The sequence below is a fragment of the Eptatretus burgeri genome, chromosome 9 (assembly GCF_056783735.1).
Source record: "Eptatretus burgeri isolate ZD-2024b chromosome 9, Ebu_testis_v1, whole genome shotgun sequence".
NCBI classification, from domain to species: Eukaryota; Metazoa; Chordata; class Myxini; order Myxiniformes; family Myxinidae; genus Eptatretus; species Eptatretus burgeri.
In genome coordinates this window covers 19,461,931-19,479,430 of record NC_140969.1, presented here as the reverse complement: position 1 = coordinate 19,479,430, position 17,500 = coordinate 19,461,931, and the positions used below count along the sequence as shown (strand labels likewise).

The 17,500-nt window shown below is 42.8% G+C and overlaps 1 protein-coding gene across 4 annotated transcripts in view; it reads left to right on the top strand.

The window, feature by feature from the left end:
* Positions 1-17,500, top strand: part of LOC147019652 (voltage-dependent calcium channel subunit alpha-2/delta-2-like) — a 388,928-nt gene that overhangs the window by 350,363 nt on the left and 21,065 nt on the right. For 3 of the 4 annotated variants that reach the window (XM_085894265.1, XM_085894263.1, XM_085894264.1), the window contains 6 exons: positions 2,037-2,140; positions 2,466-2,558; positions 8,215-8,306; positions 8,560-8,607; positions 8,858-8,923; positions 15,549-15,701. In XM_085894265.1, coding sequence (XP_085750391.1) covers positions 2,037-2,140; positions 2,466-2,558; positions 8,215-8,306; positions 8,560-8,607; positions 8,858-8,923; positions 15,549-15,701 — 556 coding nt within the window. Of the gene's footprint in view, positions 1-2,036; positions 2,141-2,465; positions 2,559-8,214; positions 8,307-8,559; positions 8,608-8,857; positions 8,924-12,246; positions 12,356-15,548; positions 15,702-17,500 lie in introns of those variants that run through there. The other variant, XM_085894266.1, reaches the window with a different exon arrangement.

Below are 17,500 nucleotides of genomic sequence, written 5' to 3'. Positions count from 1 at the left end.
TACAAAGGGTTGGCCTGTTTGGCATTCCCATCTCAGAACATAGTTACCTCCACGACCGAAGGTGGACGGAGATTATATTTTTACCCGTCTATCTGTATGTTTGTCTGTCTGTCTGTCTGTCTGTCTGTCTGTCTGTCTGTGAGCAGGATATCTCAAAAGGGTATGGACGGATGCAGACGAAACATGATGGATATATTGGGTGTGTGCAAAGGACAAATTGATTCGAATTTAGTGAAGATCCGAATCCGCATCCACATACGAGAAATTTTTAAGTGATTCATCACAATTGAGGGATAGGGCCAAAAACGATATACAGCATCATATTTTTAAAAAGTTATGAACGGATTGCGACGAAACTTGGTCGACAGGTTGGGTCTGTGACAAGAACTAACTGACTTGATTTTGGTGAAGATCCAGATCCACACCAGATAGGATAATTTTATAATTTTTTTAAGTGATTCATCACAATTGAGAGATAGGACCAAAAATGATATACTGCATAACAGGATATTTCAAAACGTTATTGATGGATCATGACAAAAAAAAAATTGGTGAAAGAGTGGGTCGGTGAGAAGAACAAGCTGATTAGATTTTGATTCAGATGTGAATGCAGATTTGGCCAATCAGTGGGATACAAAATGTAAACTGTTCAGCCTGGCAGAGGTATGCACTCAAACGAGTGCCATTCTAGTTCCTGCTGTTGCGACCCAGGATAATATACATTGTTTGTTTATTTGTTTGTAGCCAGTGGCAGCTTGGCTGCATCACTGGGGGTGTGGCTATGCCGCTGATGCAGTGCCCCCTGTTACTAGTAAGCTGCTACTCATTTTGCCAACCTCAAAATGATGGCAGGCTGAGTTAAACCCACCTGGTGTTAATTCAACCTAATGACAGGGGCTTTAATTCACGATCCTATTCACGATTCACGATCTTCAGTCAGCCACCTTCACCATTAAGCTAACACCAGGCCTGTATGCATTGTTGACTTGTTCATTATTTCTAATGTCCTTATAGTACATGTAAAAGTATGCTGGTGTCCATTTTCATCATGTGGTACATATATGTAAAGCTGTGATGTTAATGATATAGAGGCAATGTACAAAGAGAAGGATTTCATTGCAGCATCAGAATCATTGCACACCAATCAAAGAGAAGCCCCAGAATGCCCTTCAAGAGGGGCCAAATACAGTCAAAAATACACAAATACCTCTTCAGAGGAAGAGGACCTCAGCTTGGCAGCATTGTGAGGTTATCAATGCAAACTATCTATGGGTCATCTGGTGTATATTTGTGATTTCCTTAACAAAAATTGTTGTTGGAATTTGGAAGTTCAAATCTCGTCGAGAAGAACCAGCTTTGAGAAAACTGCCTCATCCCATCTCTTGTCATATCACTACTTTTAACTCGAGTTCATAGACCACGTTACCCTGCGCAGTGTTTCAGTATGTACCTCAATTAAAACAAAATAATGATTTTAAAGATTGTTTCAAAAAAATTCCACAAGTTTACCGCCGGCGAAGTAGTTTTATACACCACCCTGTTTCACATGTCAAAGTACTGCTCAGTGAAGAGTTTTGAAAGTGCCAAAAGGTTGATTTGTGCTCTGCAGTGTTCAAGTATATAATTCAATTTAAATAAAATAAAGACTGTAAAATTTGTATTAATAAATTAATTCTGGGAGTTGACTGCAGTTTTACCGCCATTGACGCAGTGGCTATTACGCCACCCTATCTCACGCGTTACATTTGTTATTTGTGCCTGTTGTTTGCGACCGTTATGATCTTAAAAAACAGGGAGTTTCCTGTTGGGAAAGATTATCAATTTTGTTTGACTGTTTGGCAGACAGAATAAAAAAATATATATCGCCCACCCTTCATATGTGGTATTAACTGCTTATTTCATTTGTGCTGCGCTTATTTGCTTACAGCAGCATCGATACACCTGGTAAGCTGATGTCACCTCTGTCTTTAAACCTTAGTCTCTCCCAAACTCCCTCCTTACCTCATATATAATGTTGATTCCGTATAATTTATCAGCGCGCGAGAACCCTGGCTTGAAAACCCGGAGCCATGTGAAGCGAGCTATTACAAGCGGAGCCTCAACAGCAGGAGCTATGTTTATCGCGCCGTTCTGCCACCTGGTAAGGTACTGATAAAGCTGTAACTTATTTATCTGCCTTGCAATGATAAATTGTTTTGTAATGGTGCATGCAGGAGGCGCACTGGCTCTGCAGAAATGTATCGTATTCAATGCTTCAGCAAAGCCGGCCAAATTACCTTTCGCACATAGGCAATGGAGAAAAAGTTCATATTTAAGTGCGACCTTGTTTAAAACCTTCATATTATTTAAAATTTTCTCTTTTAAAAAGTGCAAAATAAAGCAATGTGATGGTTTATCATTTCCATGCTGGTGTGCATAAGCTCCCACACTCTCGGTTTTTATTCTGCTCTCTTTCTATTTCTGAGATGAGAATGAACGAGGTGGAAACTTCTCAGTGGGCATCTTGGTGACCCGGGCACTAAATGTTAGCGTTGGTGGCCGATACATCCAGCCAGCAGGTGGGGATGCCAAAGCAGGGTGCTTCTCATACTTGTCCTTTGTGGTGCATTGGTTAGGTTGTATCTTTATTCCATTGGTGGTGGTTTTATGAGTTCGTTATTCTTTATTTTATGCACAGCATGCACTGCAAAAAGCATTCGCTTGAACATCTTCCTGTAAATGACACTTGGAACAAACTACTTCCAGCTAGCTGCAGATCATAGACAAGAATGTTTGAAATGATGCTGCTCAATGCTCATTGTTGAGGATCCAATGGGATGGTGGGGACATAGCAAGCTAAACCGTCTTGCCTGGGTTTGATTCTTTGCCTGACTATAAGCTGATGGATTAGTGCATCGCTGGCAGGGCATTGCAACACATGGTGTGCAATTCCTCGGATTGGCAATAGGTTAGGGACCCGTATGCTAGGTGTTTGTCCACAAATAGATGTGAAAGCTTTTACGGTGTCTGTCCACAAAGAGTAGGTCATTGTGTGCATCTGCTGGCATCTTTTACAATGAGTTGGTGAGTTCTCGTTTGAACCCTAGCTAAATTACAAATTTGTGTTGAAACAGCTTGCTGCCTAATGTGAGCCAAGCAAAAAGGTCACATTACGTATTTGCTCAAAACCCCAGAGCACAGTTTTTAACAGAGCATTAGCTTAAAATGGGGAAATAATAGTCAAAGTACAGGGTCCTCTCCAGTCATGATGTAGCTGGAGTCGGTCTTACACCGTTATTGTAATAAATGTAAAGCCTGGTGCTGGCTTTATGGCTAGGGTGGCTGGCTTTGGATCCTAGGGTCCTGAGTTTGAGCCCCGTCAGTCAAATAATACCTAGTGGGGTTAACTCAGCCTGTCATCCTTCTGAGGTTGGTGAAATGAGTACCAGTGTACTGGTATATGGGCACAGCATCAGAGGCACGGCCCTGCGCCAACAAATTAACAGCTATCCTCCAGCCAAGCTGCCATACACAAGAAGAAGATTGCAAAAAAAAAATTGTTTACAGAAATCTCACTTCATGGAGGAGCAAAGTGACAAATGGCAGTAGGTTTGCAGACTGACGGAGGATCAAAGGGGAACAAGAAGACATAGATAACACACTATGAGTGGATGATTGCAAAAAAGGAAAGGAAAGTGAGATGTTGGTGGGCAGCACTTTTGCAAGACTGGAGGGAATACGGACTTGCATTTTGTCTTGCAATATGGACTTGCACTTTGCATATGGACTTGCATTTTGTCTTGCAATATGTCTTGCATTTTGTCTTGTATTTTTTGTCTTATACAAGTCTTGCATTTTGTCTTGCATATGGACCTTCAATATGGACTTGCATTTTGTCCATCAAATTGTCCATTTCGTTAAGATTAAAATTGACAATCTTAATCAAAGATCATGTCAATCGGATGAAAATTGATTATTTTTCAGATTGAAATTGATGATTTTAGAAGTTTGACCTTGAGTTGACCTTTGACCTTTGACCTCAAAAATAGTTGCTTTCACATTTCAGTGATGGACTTTGAAAATTCTGTTCAACTTTCAAGTTAATCAGTTGTCAAGGTTGTAAGTTGACGATTTTTCTCATAACAATTGATGATTTTCTAATGATTGACCTCAAGAATAGTTGGTTTCCCAATTCATTGACGCAAAGTGCAAATCTTGTTCAAATTTGAAGTCAATCAGATGAAAAGTGACGATTTTAGAAATTCGACCTGAAGATGACCTTTGACCTTTGACCTCAAAATCAAAAGGCTTCTCAGTTGAGACTACCTCTACCACTTGGTATTGTTTCAAGACGATCGGTTTAGAATTGTGACCCGTGGGCGATTGACAAACAGACAAACAGAATAACAAGCCGGTAGGCGACATGGGTGGTCGCGAGACTCAGGCGAATTTGAAATATGTAGATAAGAGAACACATTTTTGCCGTTCGTTGTTCCATATAGGAACATGACGAGCAACTGTCCATTCGTCATTTGTGTTTGATTCCCTAACGCTACGTTAGGGAATCCCAACGTGAACGTTGGGGGTGAAAGCATATAGTAATATAATTGCATACTAGTCATACAGTTTTTGACAGATCGGGCTGAAAATTTTTGACAAAGAGGTTGACAAGCCGGTAGGCGACGAGGGATTCGCTAGGATCGAAGCGCTGGATACGATGCTTTTCATTCTGACCGATCCACCGACGAAGATTCATTGCCAAGACGTATTGGTTCACATACAATTGTTCCTCTGCCTGGCAAGATTTTTCCTCTTGCGTATTTTGCCAACTGGCACTCCTCATAAAAATGATGGTAAATAGACACCCTATTTTTGAAGGACTACCATTTGAAAAATAATCGGTTTGCTGGTTTGTGCTGTGGAGCCTCACGTTGCAGACACACACACATACAACACATACACACACACACACACGGAAAACCCGATAAACTTCTCTCAGTGCTCTTGTTTGACCACACCTCCTGAGCCACACAATATTTTTCAAAAGCCATGCCCACTTTCCATAAGCTACGCCCACTTTCCAATGCCACTCCCACTTTTCATCAACCACGTCCACTTTGCCTAAGCCCCGCCCACTTTCCTAAGCCCCTCATAAAAAATGACGGTAAATAGACACCCAATTTTTGAAGGACTACCATTTGAAAAATAAAACCTCAATCAAAAATCGGCTCGAGTAAAATTTTCTAAATATCTCGAAGTGTTTAATTCCGAAGTCTCACTTCTCTACATTCAAAACTGAAGGACAAGTATTGAAAATACTGTACACGGTTTTTCGGCCGCTGCACAGCAACGGGTGGTTGCGAGGAAACACAATTCAAAAGCGCACATTCCCAGCACATATTGCACATGTTGGCAAAGTTTCATCGAAATCGGTTCGCTGGTTCGTGCTGTGGAGCCTCGCGTTGCAGACACACATACACACACACACACACACACACACACACACACACACACACACACACACACACACACACAGATGGAAAACCCGAAAATAAGGGATATCTAGCATATATAGCGAATCCAATTATAGTGCGCATAAAAGCGCGGAAGCCGATTTTTGATTTTCGAAAAAAAAAAAATTGGGGGATTTTTTTCAAATATTTCCAAGTCCCGTTGCTAGGCGACGGTGGCGTCCATAGCAACGGTGCTCAAAAGCATACAACTAGATCCTGGTATGAACCTACCAGTCAAGTTTCATCAAAATCGTTGACTCCTCTGGCCTCCAGAGCTGTCCATTACATACAAACAAACAGACAGACATACAGACAGATGGAAAACCTGAGACTAAAGCATGAGTCACATTTGCTCTACGGCTAGGATACGGTGGCCGTGCCCCCCCCCCTCCTGAATTGACAGAAACGTGTGGCAGCCGCAGAGTTTGTGAGGTGGCTTCAGGGTGGCCCTACGCCGTATGGCTATCTTTTACAGGCCGTAGGGGTCTCCGTGGAATTAGAACGCGGAGTTATAACTTTTTCATTTCTAGGTTGGCCTTAGCAATTCGACAAGCCGTAGCCATGACTTAGATTTGTTCCACGTCGACCGTACGTAGGGCGTACGGTGGGCTTGCGTTATTTGTGCGGCTGCCGTAGGCTTTTATCAATGAAAATTGAATTTTGCCAACCCCCAAAAAATTACGGCGGCCGCACTATTTCCACGATCGCCGTAGGGTAGTCCTAAGGCGTCCCTGTGTTCTCCGTATAGTGGCCTCGCAGTCTGTGTGACGACCTGTGGGAAATGCAGGGTCGACGCACGGTTCCCCTACGCCCACCGTGCGTCCTACATACGGCCTCCGTGGCAGTCTGCGTCGACCGTGCGCTATCGCGAGAGATCAGAATATAGGTGTTTGCCACCAGTGTTGGGCACAAAAGCGATAATCCGATAACAGATAATTATCGAAGTTTACTTTTTAATCAGACTATTATCAGAAGTTAACTTCCATTTATCGTTATCGGACCAGTTAACTTCTGATAACTCGATTTTTAGTCCCATAATGTCCATTAATTTTTTGTCCGATAACATTTTTATCGTTTCCGGGTCGCATTTCGCCAAACTAATTAATTATTAATGAGGAGAAAAATGTACATGATTATAGATTACTTGTTTTACAAGATAATGCTGAATCAGGCCGCCACGTGAAGAAAAATGGAAGAAGAAGAGGAGAAGGAAGAAGAAGAAGAAGAAGAAGAAGAAGAAGAAGAAGAAGAAGAAGAAGAAGAAGAAGAAGAAGCCTTGCAATGTCGACTTCCTCAGCCATGCGGCATTGCGGCTGCTCGGCTTTGCAGGTACTGGGTTCGGTCAAGGTTGGGAAACCCGAAAAATAAAAACATATGTGACTGCTACTTCGTGTGACCGTGAAAATACTGCGGCCGCCCTATAATTGCTAGTGGCCGTAGATTTTTTTAGACCCTACGGCCGCCGAGCCAAATGTGACTGAAGCATACGGGTAGTCTTGCGACCACCCAACAAAATCGACTAACCAATTTACAGTCCATGTAAAATCTGCGATTTTGCAAGAAACAAACAAACAGACAGAAAGGGGTGAAACAATAACCTCCTTCACCTTTGGTGGTGGAGGTAACTTTTGTACTTGGAAGCGATTTGGAAGAGAGATAATGCCTGACACCTGGAGCAATGATAGGTTCTTTCATTTTTGCCAATGTCATGGAGAAGGCTGTGACTGGTCTGAGGTTCAGTGGATCAGACTTTGAACTATTCTTGTGAATCGGCAGGACATTTTGCAACATTACAAGGTGAAAGCAGCAGACCATCCTCGAGAAGAGTGAAGAAAGAGGAGAGGATTGGGTTGAAGCATCATTCTTGCAGATTACTGTGCCAATGCTGTCTGGTCCAGTTTTACAGGTATCAGGTGTAGTCCCATGTGCCTCAGTGTATCAGGGTTGGATTTGTTGAATAGGACAGTTGTAAGCATGAAGGAATGCACTGGTGAAGGAAATAAAGTGGTTTGTTGAGGAAGTATTTCCAGGAACTTAAACTGGTGATATCAGCAGCCAAGAAGATAATGGACCACCCTGGAAGAGAGATAATGGATTCTGACCAGACCATTCTGCCTTGCCAAAAATGCCATACACATCAGCACCATAGCTGCACTCTGAAGACTGGCAACGAGACAAACACATTCACAAAGACATGACCAGAATAGCCAAGAGGATCAGAGAAATATCAGGACAGGCTTGAGAGAAACGTTGACAGGATTAAACCTAAAAAAAAGAATGAAAGCCATTTGGAGACACCAGCAAGTTACTCGTACCCACACAGGATTCTAAACGGGGGAGGGATGGGGTTGGCAAAAATGCTCATGGCGTCTTCCGTCATCGAGCCAGCAACCTGGTAGCAACAAGTCACATTTATTTCCACGCCTGATGTAACTTAAACGCTCTAATGGTGGCGAGGTGCTCCATTTGAAACTGTTTGTTTGATATATTTATGTAGCTTTTTGATCCCAATGGTCTGCAGAATGTATGCTTAACATGTTGATTTATATATAACTCTTAATTACTTGCAGGGGTTTTTTTGTTTTGTTTTTTAAAATGGAGCAGCAAAATTTATATATAATTACACGTACACTTGGCTTGTTTGACATAAGGAGGTTATGATCATGAAAATATTGCTTCCCTAAAACGACACCTTTGCACCCACTGCAACTGCTTTCCACAGTGGTGGGGATTAGGCTTAACCCCGAGTCCTGGATCTCTAAGTTGCGGAGCCTCGCCTCAAATCTCTCAGAAGGCAGAAATCTCAGGCAAAAGGTAAAATCCGCACATGAGACGCACATTACTTGCATTTTTGTATCAAATTGCATTTAGACAAGGATTCCTTCTGATGTTTCACGATTTTGTCTATCTCCATTACAAACTCTGGGATTAACAAAATGCCCACAAATGCATTTGACAAATTGCTTTTCCAGGAAATGTGATTGAGAACTTATTTGAGCGATAAACGGCTCTTTCGCCCAACAATGATGACACTGGTGCAGGGCTAACTACTTTCTCCTTTTTTCAGTGTCCAAGATGGAATGATTGTGAAATGGATTGCCAATCGCACAGCAAGGTGGGACAGTCACTGCTGGCATGCTCAAATTGGAATATTTCAATAACTATCAAATTATACCTATTTTTAGAAAAATTTTACAAATTATTTATTTCTTTATAAACATGGGAGCTTTTCATGAGGTTTGTGTAATCTTATCTCCACGGGCTACAGCCTGATAATCTGCCCTTCCCACAGCTTCGATCCTTGACTCTGAGAGACTGAGAGACTTATACTATGCCCCTCCACATCTTCATTTTTTTTCTTCCAGATACTGAACTGTTTAATCGTGGATGATGGAGGATTTATCATCCTATCCAATCAGGATATAGAGCAGGTGTGCTTTCTTACTTCCTTATACATCGTTTACTTTCATCGGAGACAAAAATGGCAGGGGTGTAGGTCAAAAATTCTTCCATTTTGTGTTTGTAATGAATATAATTGGTTCCGAAAGACGGCTCATAATGACTGCTTGCTGGCAGTTTAAGCTGTGATGTGGATCGTTTGAATTTTGTGTGATTAAAAAGGCTATACACCTTGAATCGGTAAACAATGATTCTAAATCGACAGAAATCTCGACCAAGCATGCTGGCATCCATTGGTCTAGACATTCACCAGCAAGGCAGAGAGCCAATATGCAAATTTCTTCCTTTGGCATGGCATCAAAAAGTGCCAATGCATAGCCTTAAGTATGGCATCTACTTGCCAATATAGTGCTTGTTCTTTACTGCACTGTACTGTGCACAGGTGTAACTTGGTAACTTGGCTGGGGTTACAGTCACTTGGCTTGGTCACCACTCTGATGCAGGCTACTTGGCTGAAGGTGCAGGAATCTGGAATTTGGCCAGGGTACCGGCAATAGCTCACCTACTTTACCTGAAGGTCACCCTGCGATCTTTAACATCCACTCACGAATGGCAGCAGATGGGAGACCCAGATTAACATCCATTCGAGGAGCGGCGCACACATTGATGCTTTGCCCTGAGTGTGAAACGGCAGGGTTACAGTTTATAGCTGGACCGAGATTTGAACTCAGGATAGACAGCTCCGAATCTGTTCACATACCTTCAGGCCATCCCGTCGGCCCACGTGTTCTTTGGAGTTGTGTATAACGTTTGCTCAACACAAGACAGCCTGCATACATGGGCAGACTTAACAAAGGCTTCTCCAATCACTCGACTCTCACACAGCTGAGCTCGACTTCCTGTGCATTTCCCCAGCCACTGGCCAATGATGTGCATTGCATTTCAAGTTGGCCAAATGCACAGACATGTCGTGATGAAATACATGTACAATTCTTCCTTGACACAATGTATGGTACCCAGGCGTGCCAAAAAAAAACCCAAACCCTCCATTTTATTCATCATTAATTTATTTTTCATGTTATTTTTTCTCTCATTTCAGATCATGATAGCTGAGGTCCTCCTACATGAACTTGATACCCTAGAAAAATGAAGAAAAGGCTTTTTCTGTAGAATCCGACATTGAAATGCAATCCTTCGTCCAAACTCAAGGAAAGTTCAACAAACAATTTAACTATAGAGACACTTCATGCAAAGAGAGAATATTCAAATGAACAAAGAAAATTTCAAGAGCAAGGAACTGCACACAACTTAAACTCAAAATCAACAAGTACACACTCATTCTGGACGCCTTTCATTGAGAACGAATGAGGTCATTGAGAGGATCCAACAGTCGGTCGGAAACTATCCAAAAAAGTCGCTTCATCGCCGCATTCAATAACTTGGACTGACGGTGTCAAGTGTCAGGAGGATTCTCCATGATGACATGAAACTTTATCCATACAGAATATAAGTCAGACACACTCACTGACCCAGACAAAAGCAAGCGTCTTGAAATGGCTTGGTGTTTGTGGATAAAATTGAGGAGGAGCCTGGTTTTCTCAACAACATTTGGTTCTCGAAGTTAATTTTTGCTTTTAATGGCCAGACCGACTTGAGGAACAACGTCTACTGGGGCACAGTACCACCCGGTGAAGTTCGGCAGATACCCTTACATTCAATCAAGTGCACGGCATCGTGTGCAATGAGCAAGCATGGCATCATTGGACCATTCTGGTTTGAAGATGAGGACCGTAATGCCATGACCATAAACTCTGAGTGCTATATTTAAGGGCTGAATGTGTTATGACTTCTGCTTGGTCAAGGAGAAGCTTTCGAGGAGGAGAACAATGGTTTCAGCAGGATGGGGCAACCCTCAAACTGCAACCATTCAAACTGCAAATGAGTCTCGTGAGTGGGTAACATGCCACTTTCGTGAGAGTGATTGGCCGACACGTCAGCATCGAGTGATCTCCGCATTCCCCCTTGATTTTTAGCTTATCTGGAATTGGAATTCCAGATAAGGCATTATCATCATGCACTGTCCTTCTGTCCGTCCATCCATCTCCTGTTTGGACTTCTCAGACCAAACCGCTAGGCCGATCCGGTTGAAATTTAGCAGCAAGGTTCCGCTCCAGACTCGTAACGAGGATTGCAAAGCTCATTCCAGTCACGTGACTTGAAGTCAAAATGATGAACTTAGTAAATTCCTTTAAAAATAATGTTCTTCTCCAGACACACCAGTCAGAATGCTACCAAATTTGGGTTACAACATTGGGACAGGGTCTTGTTGCTAAATTGCCAAGGTCATGCCGATCACTTGACTGGAAGTGTGACAAAATGGTGGCCTTGGAAATTTTTGGGAAAATCGTGTAAATTCCTTCAAAAACCTTCTTCTCCAGACCCATCAGTACCACAACTTTACCCATCATGTTCAAACCTGTCGTCAGCGCAGAGGTGGATATTTGGAACATGTGATCGACCAATTGCCAAACTAAAGTCTTTTTGTGGTATTTCTGGTAAGATCGACCAAGTTACGGTTCTGGTATTTGGTACCATCCACGATGACTGGGTGCCATACAAAATGTCACACATATTCCTGACATTTTATGTGATTCAGAAAAAATTACATACACTGCTTTTTCACACAGGAAATAAACCACTGTTTGTTTCATCCATCCAATTGCGTGAAAACATGTATGCCCACCTTTAAGTTGTTGTCAAACCATTTGCGGAGAAAAGTGGAAATTTAATGTTTAACAAAGGACATGGTGTGCATCCAAGCAGAAACTACTTGAACTACCTCCAAGAAGAAGTCAAAGACTGACCGACTCATTGATCATGTTTGATATCAAGAAATCTGATGATAATAACAGAGATGAGAACATTGTATATATTGGAGGAAGTCAAGAGGGTAGGAAATTTGGGAAGATGAACACACTTTAAACAAGCGAGAAGAGATCTTTTTCATTAATACAGGTAATGAGGCTCACGGAAGAGCAGAACAATGGGGCGATTAATCTTCAGACAAAGTGGGATAAAGGAAAATCAATGGGACAACAACAAGACACTGCAATAAAAGGAAAGGAAATTGTTGAAAGGTGAGCACAGGATTTCAGCAGCTGCAATGAAGCTCAGCAGTGGAAATAGGAGAAACTAGGAAGTGGTGGTGCACAACAGACTTGAAATAATGTAGGGAAGAGCTCATGACAACCGACACAGGAAGGTGGTTGACAACCGATACAGGAAGATGTGAAAGAATGAAGGTGAGCGTTGAGTATAGACTTGGGGAGAATAACAAGTAAATGGTTTCTGGCAGGATGCATGCAAACTGGAAAGGCAGGAGCTGGATGGAGAGGTGAGAGCACAAGACAAGCAAGACCAGAATAGAGCCAACAAATAACTGCAAGACCACCAACCTGCCTATGGTGAGTAAGAATTACAACCTGATACTCAGCTTCCTGGTGCAAAATTCGAATGACAGAGCCTTATTGGTGGACAATATGGGAAGTAGCAGCACCAGTCCACGGTTGGGAGCCAGATTCAATGGCACTCTGGATGAAGGATTTGTATACCGTTATAACCTGAGGATGGCAGACGAAGGACTTGGCACTTGAGAGAAGTGCAAGGAAGTACTTTGGAGGCCAGCTTGGAGATATTATCTTCCTAAAACAAGTTGTAGCTGATAGTGAAGTGCAGGAGCTTCAAAAACTGTACCTACCCACTTCTGGGTCACAGAAAATATTTGGGGAATTTGACTGCCAGCCTTTACATACAGAAGGGCAAAGTGATGTGTGTAATTTTGCAATAAAAAAGATAACTGTCGAGGACCAGTTGGTTATTTTCTCCAGATCATCAGAGAGGGATGTTGCTGCAGCTTGCCAGGCAGAGGGTATGGAACTATCATGCACATAGTGGAGTCATCTGAAAAATAATGTAATGGATTTTCCAGTGATGTTTATATGTGATTGATGTATATCAAGAACAAAGACTATCCTCTGTGATCTATTCACAGTATGCTCTCTATAAATAGAAGCCAAAGAAGGCAACACACATCCAACTATCCCACCAGCAGTGCGCACAACCCTCTGGAGCCGAAGCTTCTGTTGCTGGGTGCAAGTGCCATACCACACAGAGAAAAAGTCAAAACACTTTCTATAATGGCCCCATAAAACTGGATGAGTATTTCCCTGTGAAGGCCAAACCTCTTTAGCTGCTGCAGGAAGTAGAGGCATTGCTGAGCTTTCCTAATAATAATATCTGTGTTGTGGTCTCACTTTAAACTACTGGTAATGGTTATACCTCAAAGTTTAAAGCAGTCAACAATTTCAATAACTTCACCATTGATGGTAAAAGGGTCAACTGAACTTTTCATCCCATAAAAGTCAGCATCCATCTCCTTCGATAGTCTTTGCAGTGTTCATCTTGAGGTTGTTGTGTTTGCACCATGGCACAAACCCATTAACTTCATGAAGGTATTCTGACTCATCAGAATTCGCGATAATACCCTCGATGGTCATGTCGTCGGCAAACTTCATGAGCTGCACAGACTCACGATGAGACACCCAATCAATGGTGAAAAGGGAATGTAGAAGAGGTGACAGCATGCACCCTTGTGGGGCGCCAGTATTGAAGACGATATTCTTGGACAACTTATTGTTTAATTTTACTGTTTGCGATAGGTTGAGGAGAAAATCCAGTAGCAAATTGATGGAGGAAGGCCAAGGGACTGGATTTTATTTTATTTTATTTTTAAACATTTCTGAGGGGCAATGGTACGAAAAGCAGAACTAAAATCAATAAAAAGAATACGAGCATAACGATTTGAAAATTCAAGAAAATGAAGAACTAAGGCAACAACATCATCAACCGAACAATTTTCCAAATTGCCAAACTGAAGAGGATAAAGCCTACTGGTGGTGATAGACAAGGTGCTTGAGAACCAAACACTCAAACACCGTCACCACCACTGAGGTGAGAGCCATTGGTCTATAATCGTTGAGCATTGTCATCTTCGATTTCTTTAAGACAAGGATAATAATAGAAGTTTTAAAACAGAGAGGCACTATCGACTGTTGCAAAGAACTGTTGAAATTTCAAGCAAAAACAGAGGAGAGCTGTTGTGAACAATGCTTAATTAAGAGTTGCGGAAGAAACACCACCATGACCAGCTGCTTTTCTGATGTCTGTTTCCTGAAAAGATGCCTCACCTGAAAAAAAATGCCTGAAAAAAAAAGATGTGATTTGATCTTCTTGGTTGAGATGCAGCAGTCTTCGCAAAAGTGAACATATGATATGATGACATCAGTGTATTCATGCAAGTCAACACAGGCACCATTTTGGCTTTGGCCTTTGGTTGGGCCATTATCTATAATGCAAACAGGTGGTCATTGGAAAATGACTGGAAGAGAGCAGAGAAGCTGAGTAGACAAGGCAGATGAGAAATTTTCAAGTATGATCCCCCAGGAAAAAATGCTACAGTTAGAACTATCGTATATGAGAGTAGTACTCTCATATACTATACTTGGTAACGGTTCCTACTACAGTAGTCTGCAGAGAATTATGACAGGCAAGGAATGCTATTTTTGCCTGGAGCGATGGACGGAATCAACAGAATGCTGATCAAAGTTTGGTAACACCCAGGGAGGGTCAGGGTATCAAAATGAGGTATTCCCATTCCATGTGCATCCTCATCCCTGACTAATCATCTCTGATGCATGCACCACTGACATTCTCCCACCAAATATCAACATTCGCTCCCTATCCTTTCTTCCTATTTTGCTCTGACGAAGGGTTAACTCCCGAAACATCACCTTATCCTTGCTTCTTACAGCAGTTAGCATACTTTAATCAATGTTCTGTTGATTCCATCCCTTGTTCTAACTGGTTGCGAATTGCAGAGTGACACTAGCATTCACGATTAAGACTCGTTTTCCATTCAGTTTTTGAGTATGGTGGCACTCAGGACCAGTAATAGTGGAAGAGTCAAAGTAGGTGTGTAATTTCTCAACCTTGGCAGAAGGGAAGTTCACGTGATGTGGGATTTTGTCATTGAGATTTATGATGGATACGGGGAGAGGAGAATTGAGGATATTTTTTTCTTCCAAAACAGAGTTAAGGTAGCCAGCTTTGGCATATGCAGTGGCCACTGTGACACCAGTTCATCTAACATGAAGGAGCAAATAACGAACTTGTTCCAGAGACGAACTTCACTAACTGCCACAAACCTTTGTGAATGGTGCAAAACCTGTGGGTTTTGACCTCAGGTTGGCCTGACACTGAATTATGGCACATTTGAGGATGGAGACACAATGACGATAGGCTTAACAAGATGTCTATGGGTTCCCATCAGTGGGGTTAGCAGAAAACTAGTCTGGAGAAGAGGCAGCAACCTGAAGGGAGAGAGCTATGAGATTGGAGCATATTGCTCTGACTCTGGCGGCCCAGATGGAAAGGGTTGGTTGGTGTAAATACATTTAGATATACATAAAGAATAACTTTATGAAGTCCACAATAAATAGTGTGGTAATAATATCAGATCTGCTAATATTAAAGCTATCATTTGACAGGAATATGCATTATTTTGTACATGTCATCATCTGTATCTCTACCACCCTCCAGACAGGTATATTTTTAGGAGAATCAGACCCTCACTTGATGCAGGGTTTGCTTGATATTGGCTTGTTTAGTCGGGTCCAATCCTATGACTACCTTGCTCCATGTGAGCCCGAACCACAGCCTGATGCCGGTGCTGCTCACCGATCCACTTACATCGTAAGTTGCATTGACGCCCTCCTTTGTCCCTCCTTCCTAGACACTCTGCCCATCATTGCATCATTGATAACAGGTCAGGTTAGGTATGTGAGCAGCGCCTCACTGCGTCCACTTGCCTCTGTCTGGAGTTACAAAATAATGTGCATATATGTATGTATATTGTTGCGGTGACGGAAAAGACCCCCATATGCATTCAGAGACACGTAGGATTTTCCCCACACAGATATTTCTTTAGTTTATGTGAGATCGATTTCATACCTTTTGTATAAGAGGGACTTTGGAAGGGAGATGCATCGTGAGTTAGAATGTTCAAGTTATCTTTAATCCCTCCATCTATCAATCCATCTTTTAATCATTCTATGGCTCCAGCTTCCCATCCATCGCCAATCACTTGCCATGTTCACTTCCAAGCCACGTAATGCTTCATCTGAATCCACGTTTTCGTTACTTCATCTAAAATACCTCCCTCCTTTTCATTCCACATCCAAACCATTCCCCCATCATGACTCCACATATCATGAATCACCATTACTTCAAAACAATGGACCAGAATTACCTGTTGACTCGGACAAAAGATTCTTAATCAGACATGGAAAATATATACTTGCTCTTTTCAATTCCTACAAAAACCCCATTTGGACACAACGGAGGCAATCATTAGCCCTGCAGTGGTCTCTTTGCTCTTTTCACTTCTTGAAAAACAACACATTAAGAGCTGAAGGATAATTAACGCTGCAGCTGTACGTGGCCACTGGCATCATCGTGCACGTGCATTGAACATCGTGCATTCCACAGAAAACAACAACAGCAGAAGATAAGTTTGACCTCCGTAACGAGAGGATGTAGAAACTGAGTGGAGTCAGTTGTGGAAGGCAGAACAACTGAGCCTCCACACGGGCAGATGGTTTTCACCTCCGTTGGAGAGTGGATGTTCATGGAGAGACTCTGGACAGGGGACATTCGAGCGGCCTTTGCGCGTGGCTCGGTTGCCGCTCTCGGGCACCACACATCTCGATCCATCAAGCGTCTTGATCTGCCGAGCGTTCAATACTCCACTCCCCCTGTCTGCCATGCGGTTTTGTCTTGTAATGCTCCGATCTACCACACATTGCCTACAAGGAGCGGTCTTGACTCATCATTTACCAGAAGCAATCTCGACTCATCTCATTTACCAGGAGCCGTCTCATCTCGTCTTTTCTGCCAGTAGTGGTCTCGACTCTACTGTCAACTCGTCTTATGTGCCGGGACTTTTGATTCGCCTCACTCTCGACCATCAAGCACTTCTTACCATGAGTCCGTTGGCCAGGCCTGCACTCACACCTACCTGTTCAGACCAGGAAAGCCACCAAAGGGGAAGCTTGCATGCTGCCCTAGTCTGCATGCGGGACAAACTTGCATGCGACATGCTGCACGTGTCTGCATGCAGTTCAAGCTTTCACACTGCGTGATTCTGCACACTGTATGAGCTTGCACACTGCACGAGTCTACATGTGGTACGAGCTTGCATGTTACACACTGCACGAGTCTGCACGTGGCGTGAGCTTGCACGTGGTGTGAGCTTGCACGTGGTGTGAGCTTGCACGCTGCATGGGCCTGCATGCGATATGACTTTACATGCATCTGTGTAAGGTGAGGAGGACGAGCCTACGCACGGTACGAGCTTGCATGCGACACACTGCACGAGTCTGCATGTGGTACGAGCTTGCACACCGCATGAGTCTACATGTGGTACGAGCTTGCATGTTACACACTGCACGAGTCTGCACGTGGTGTGAGTTTGCATGCTGCATGGGCATGCA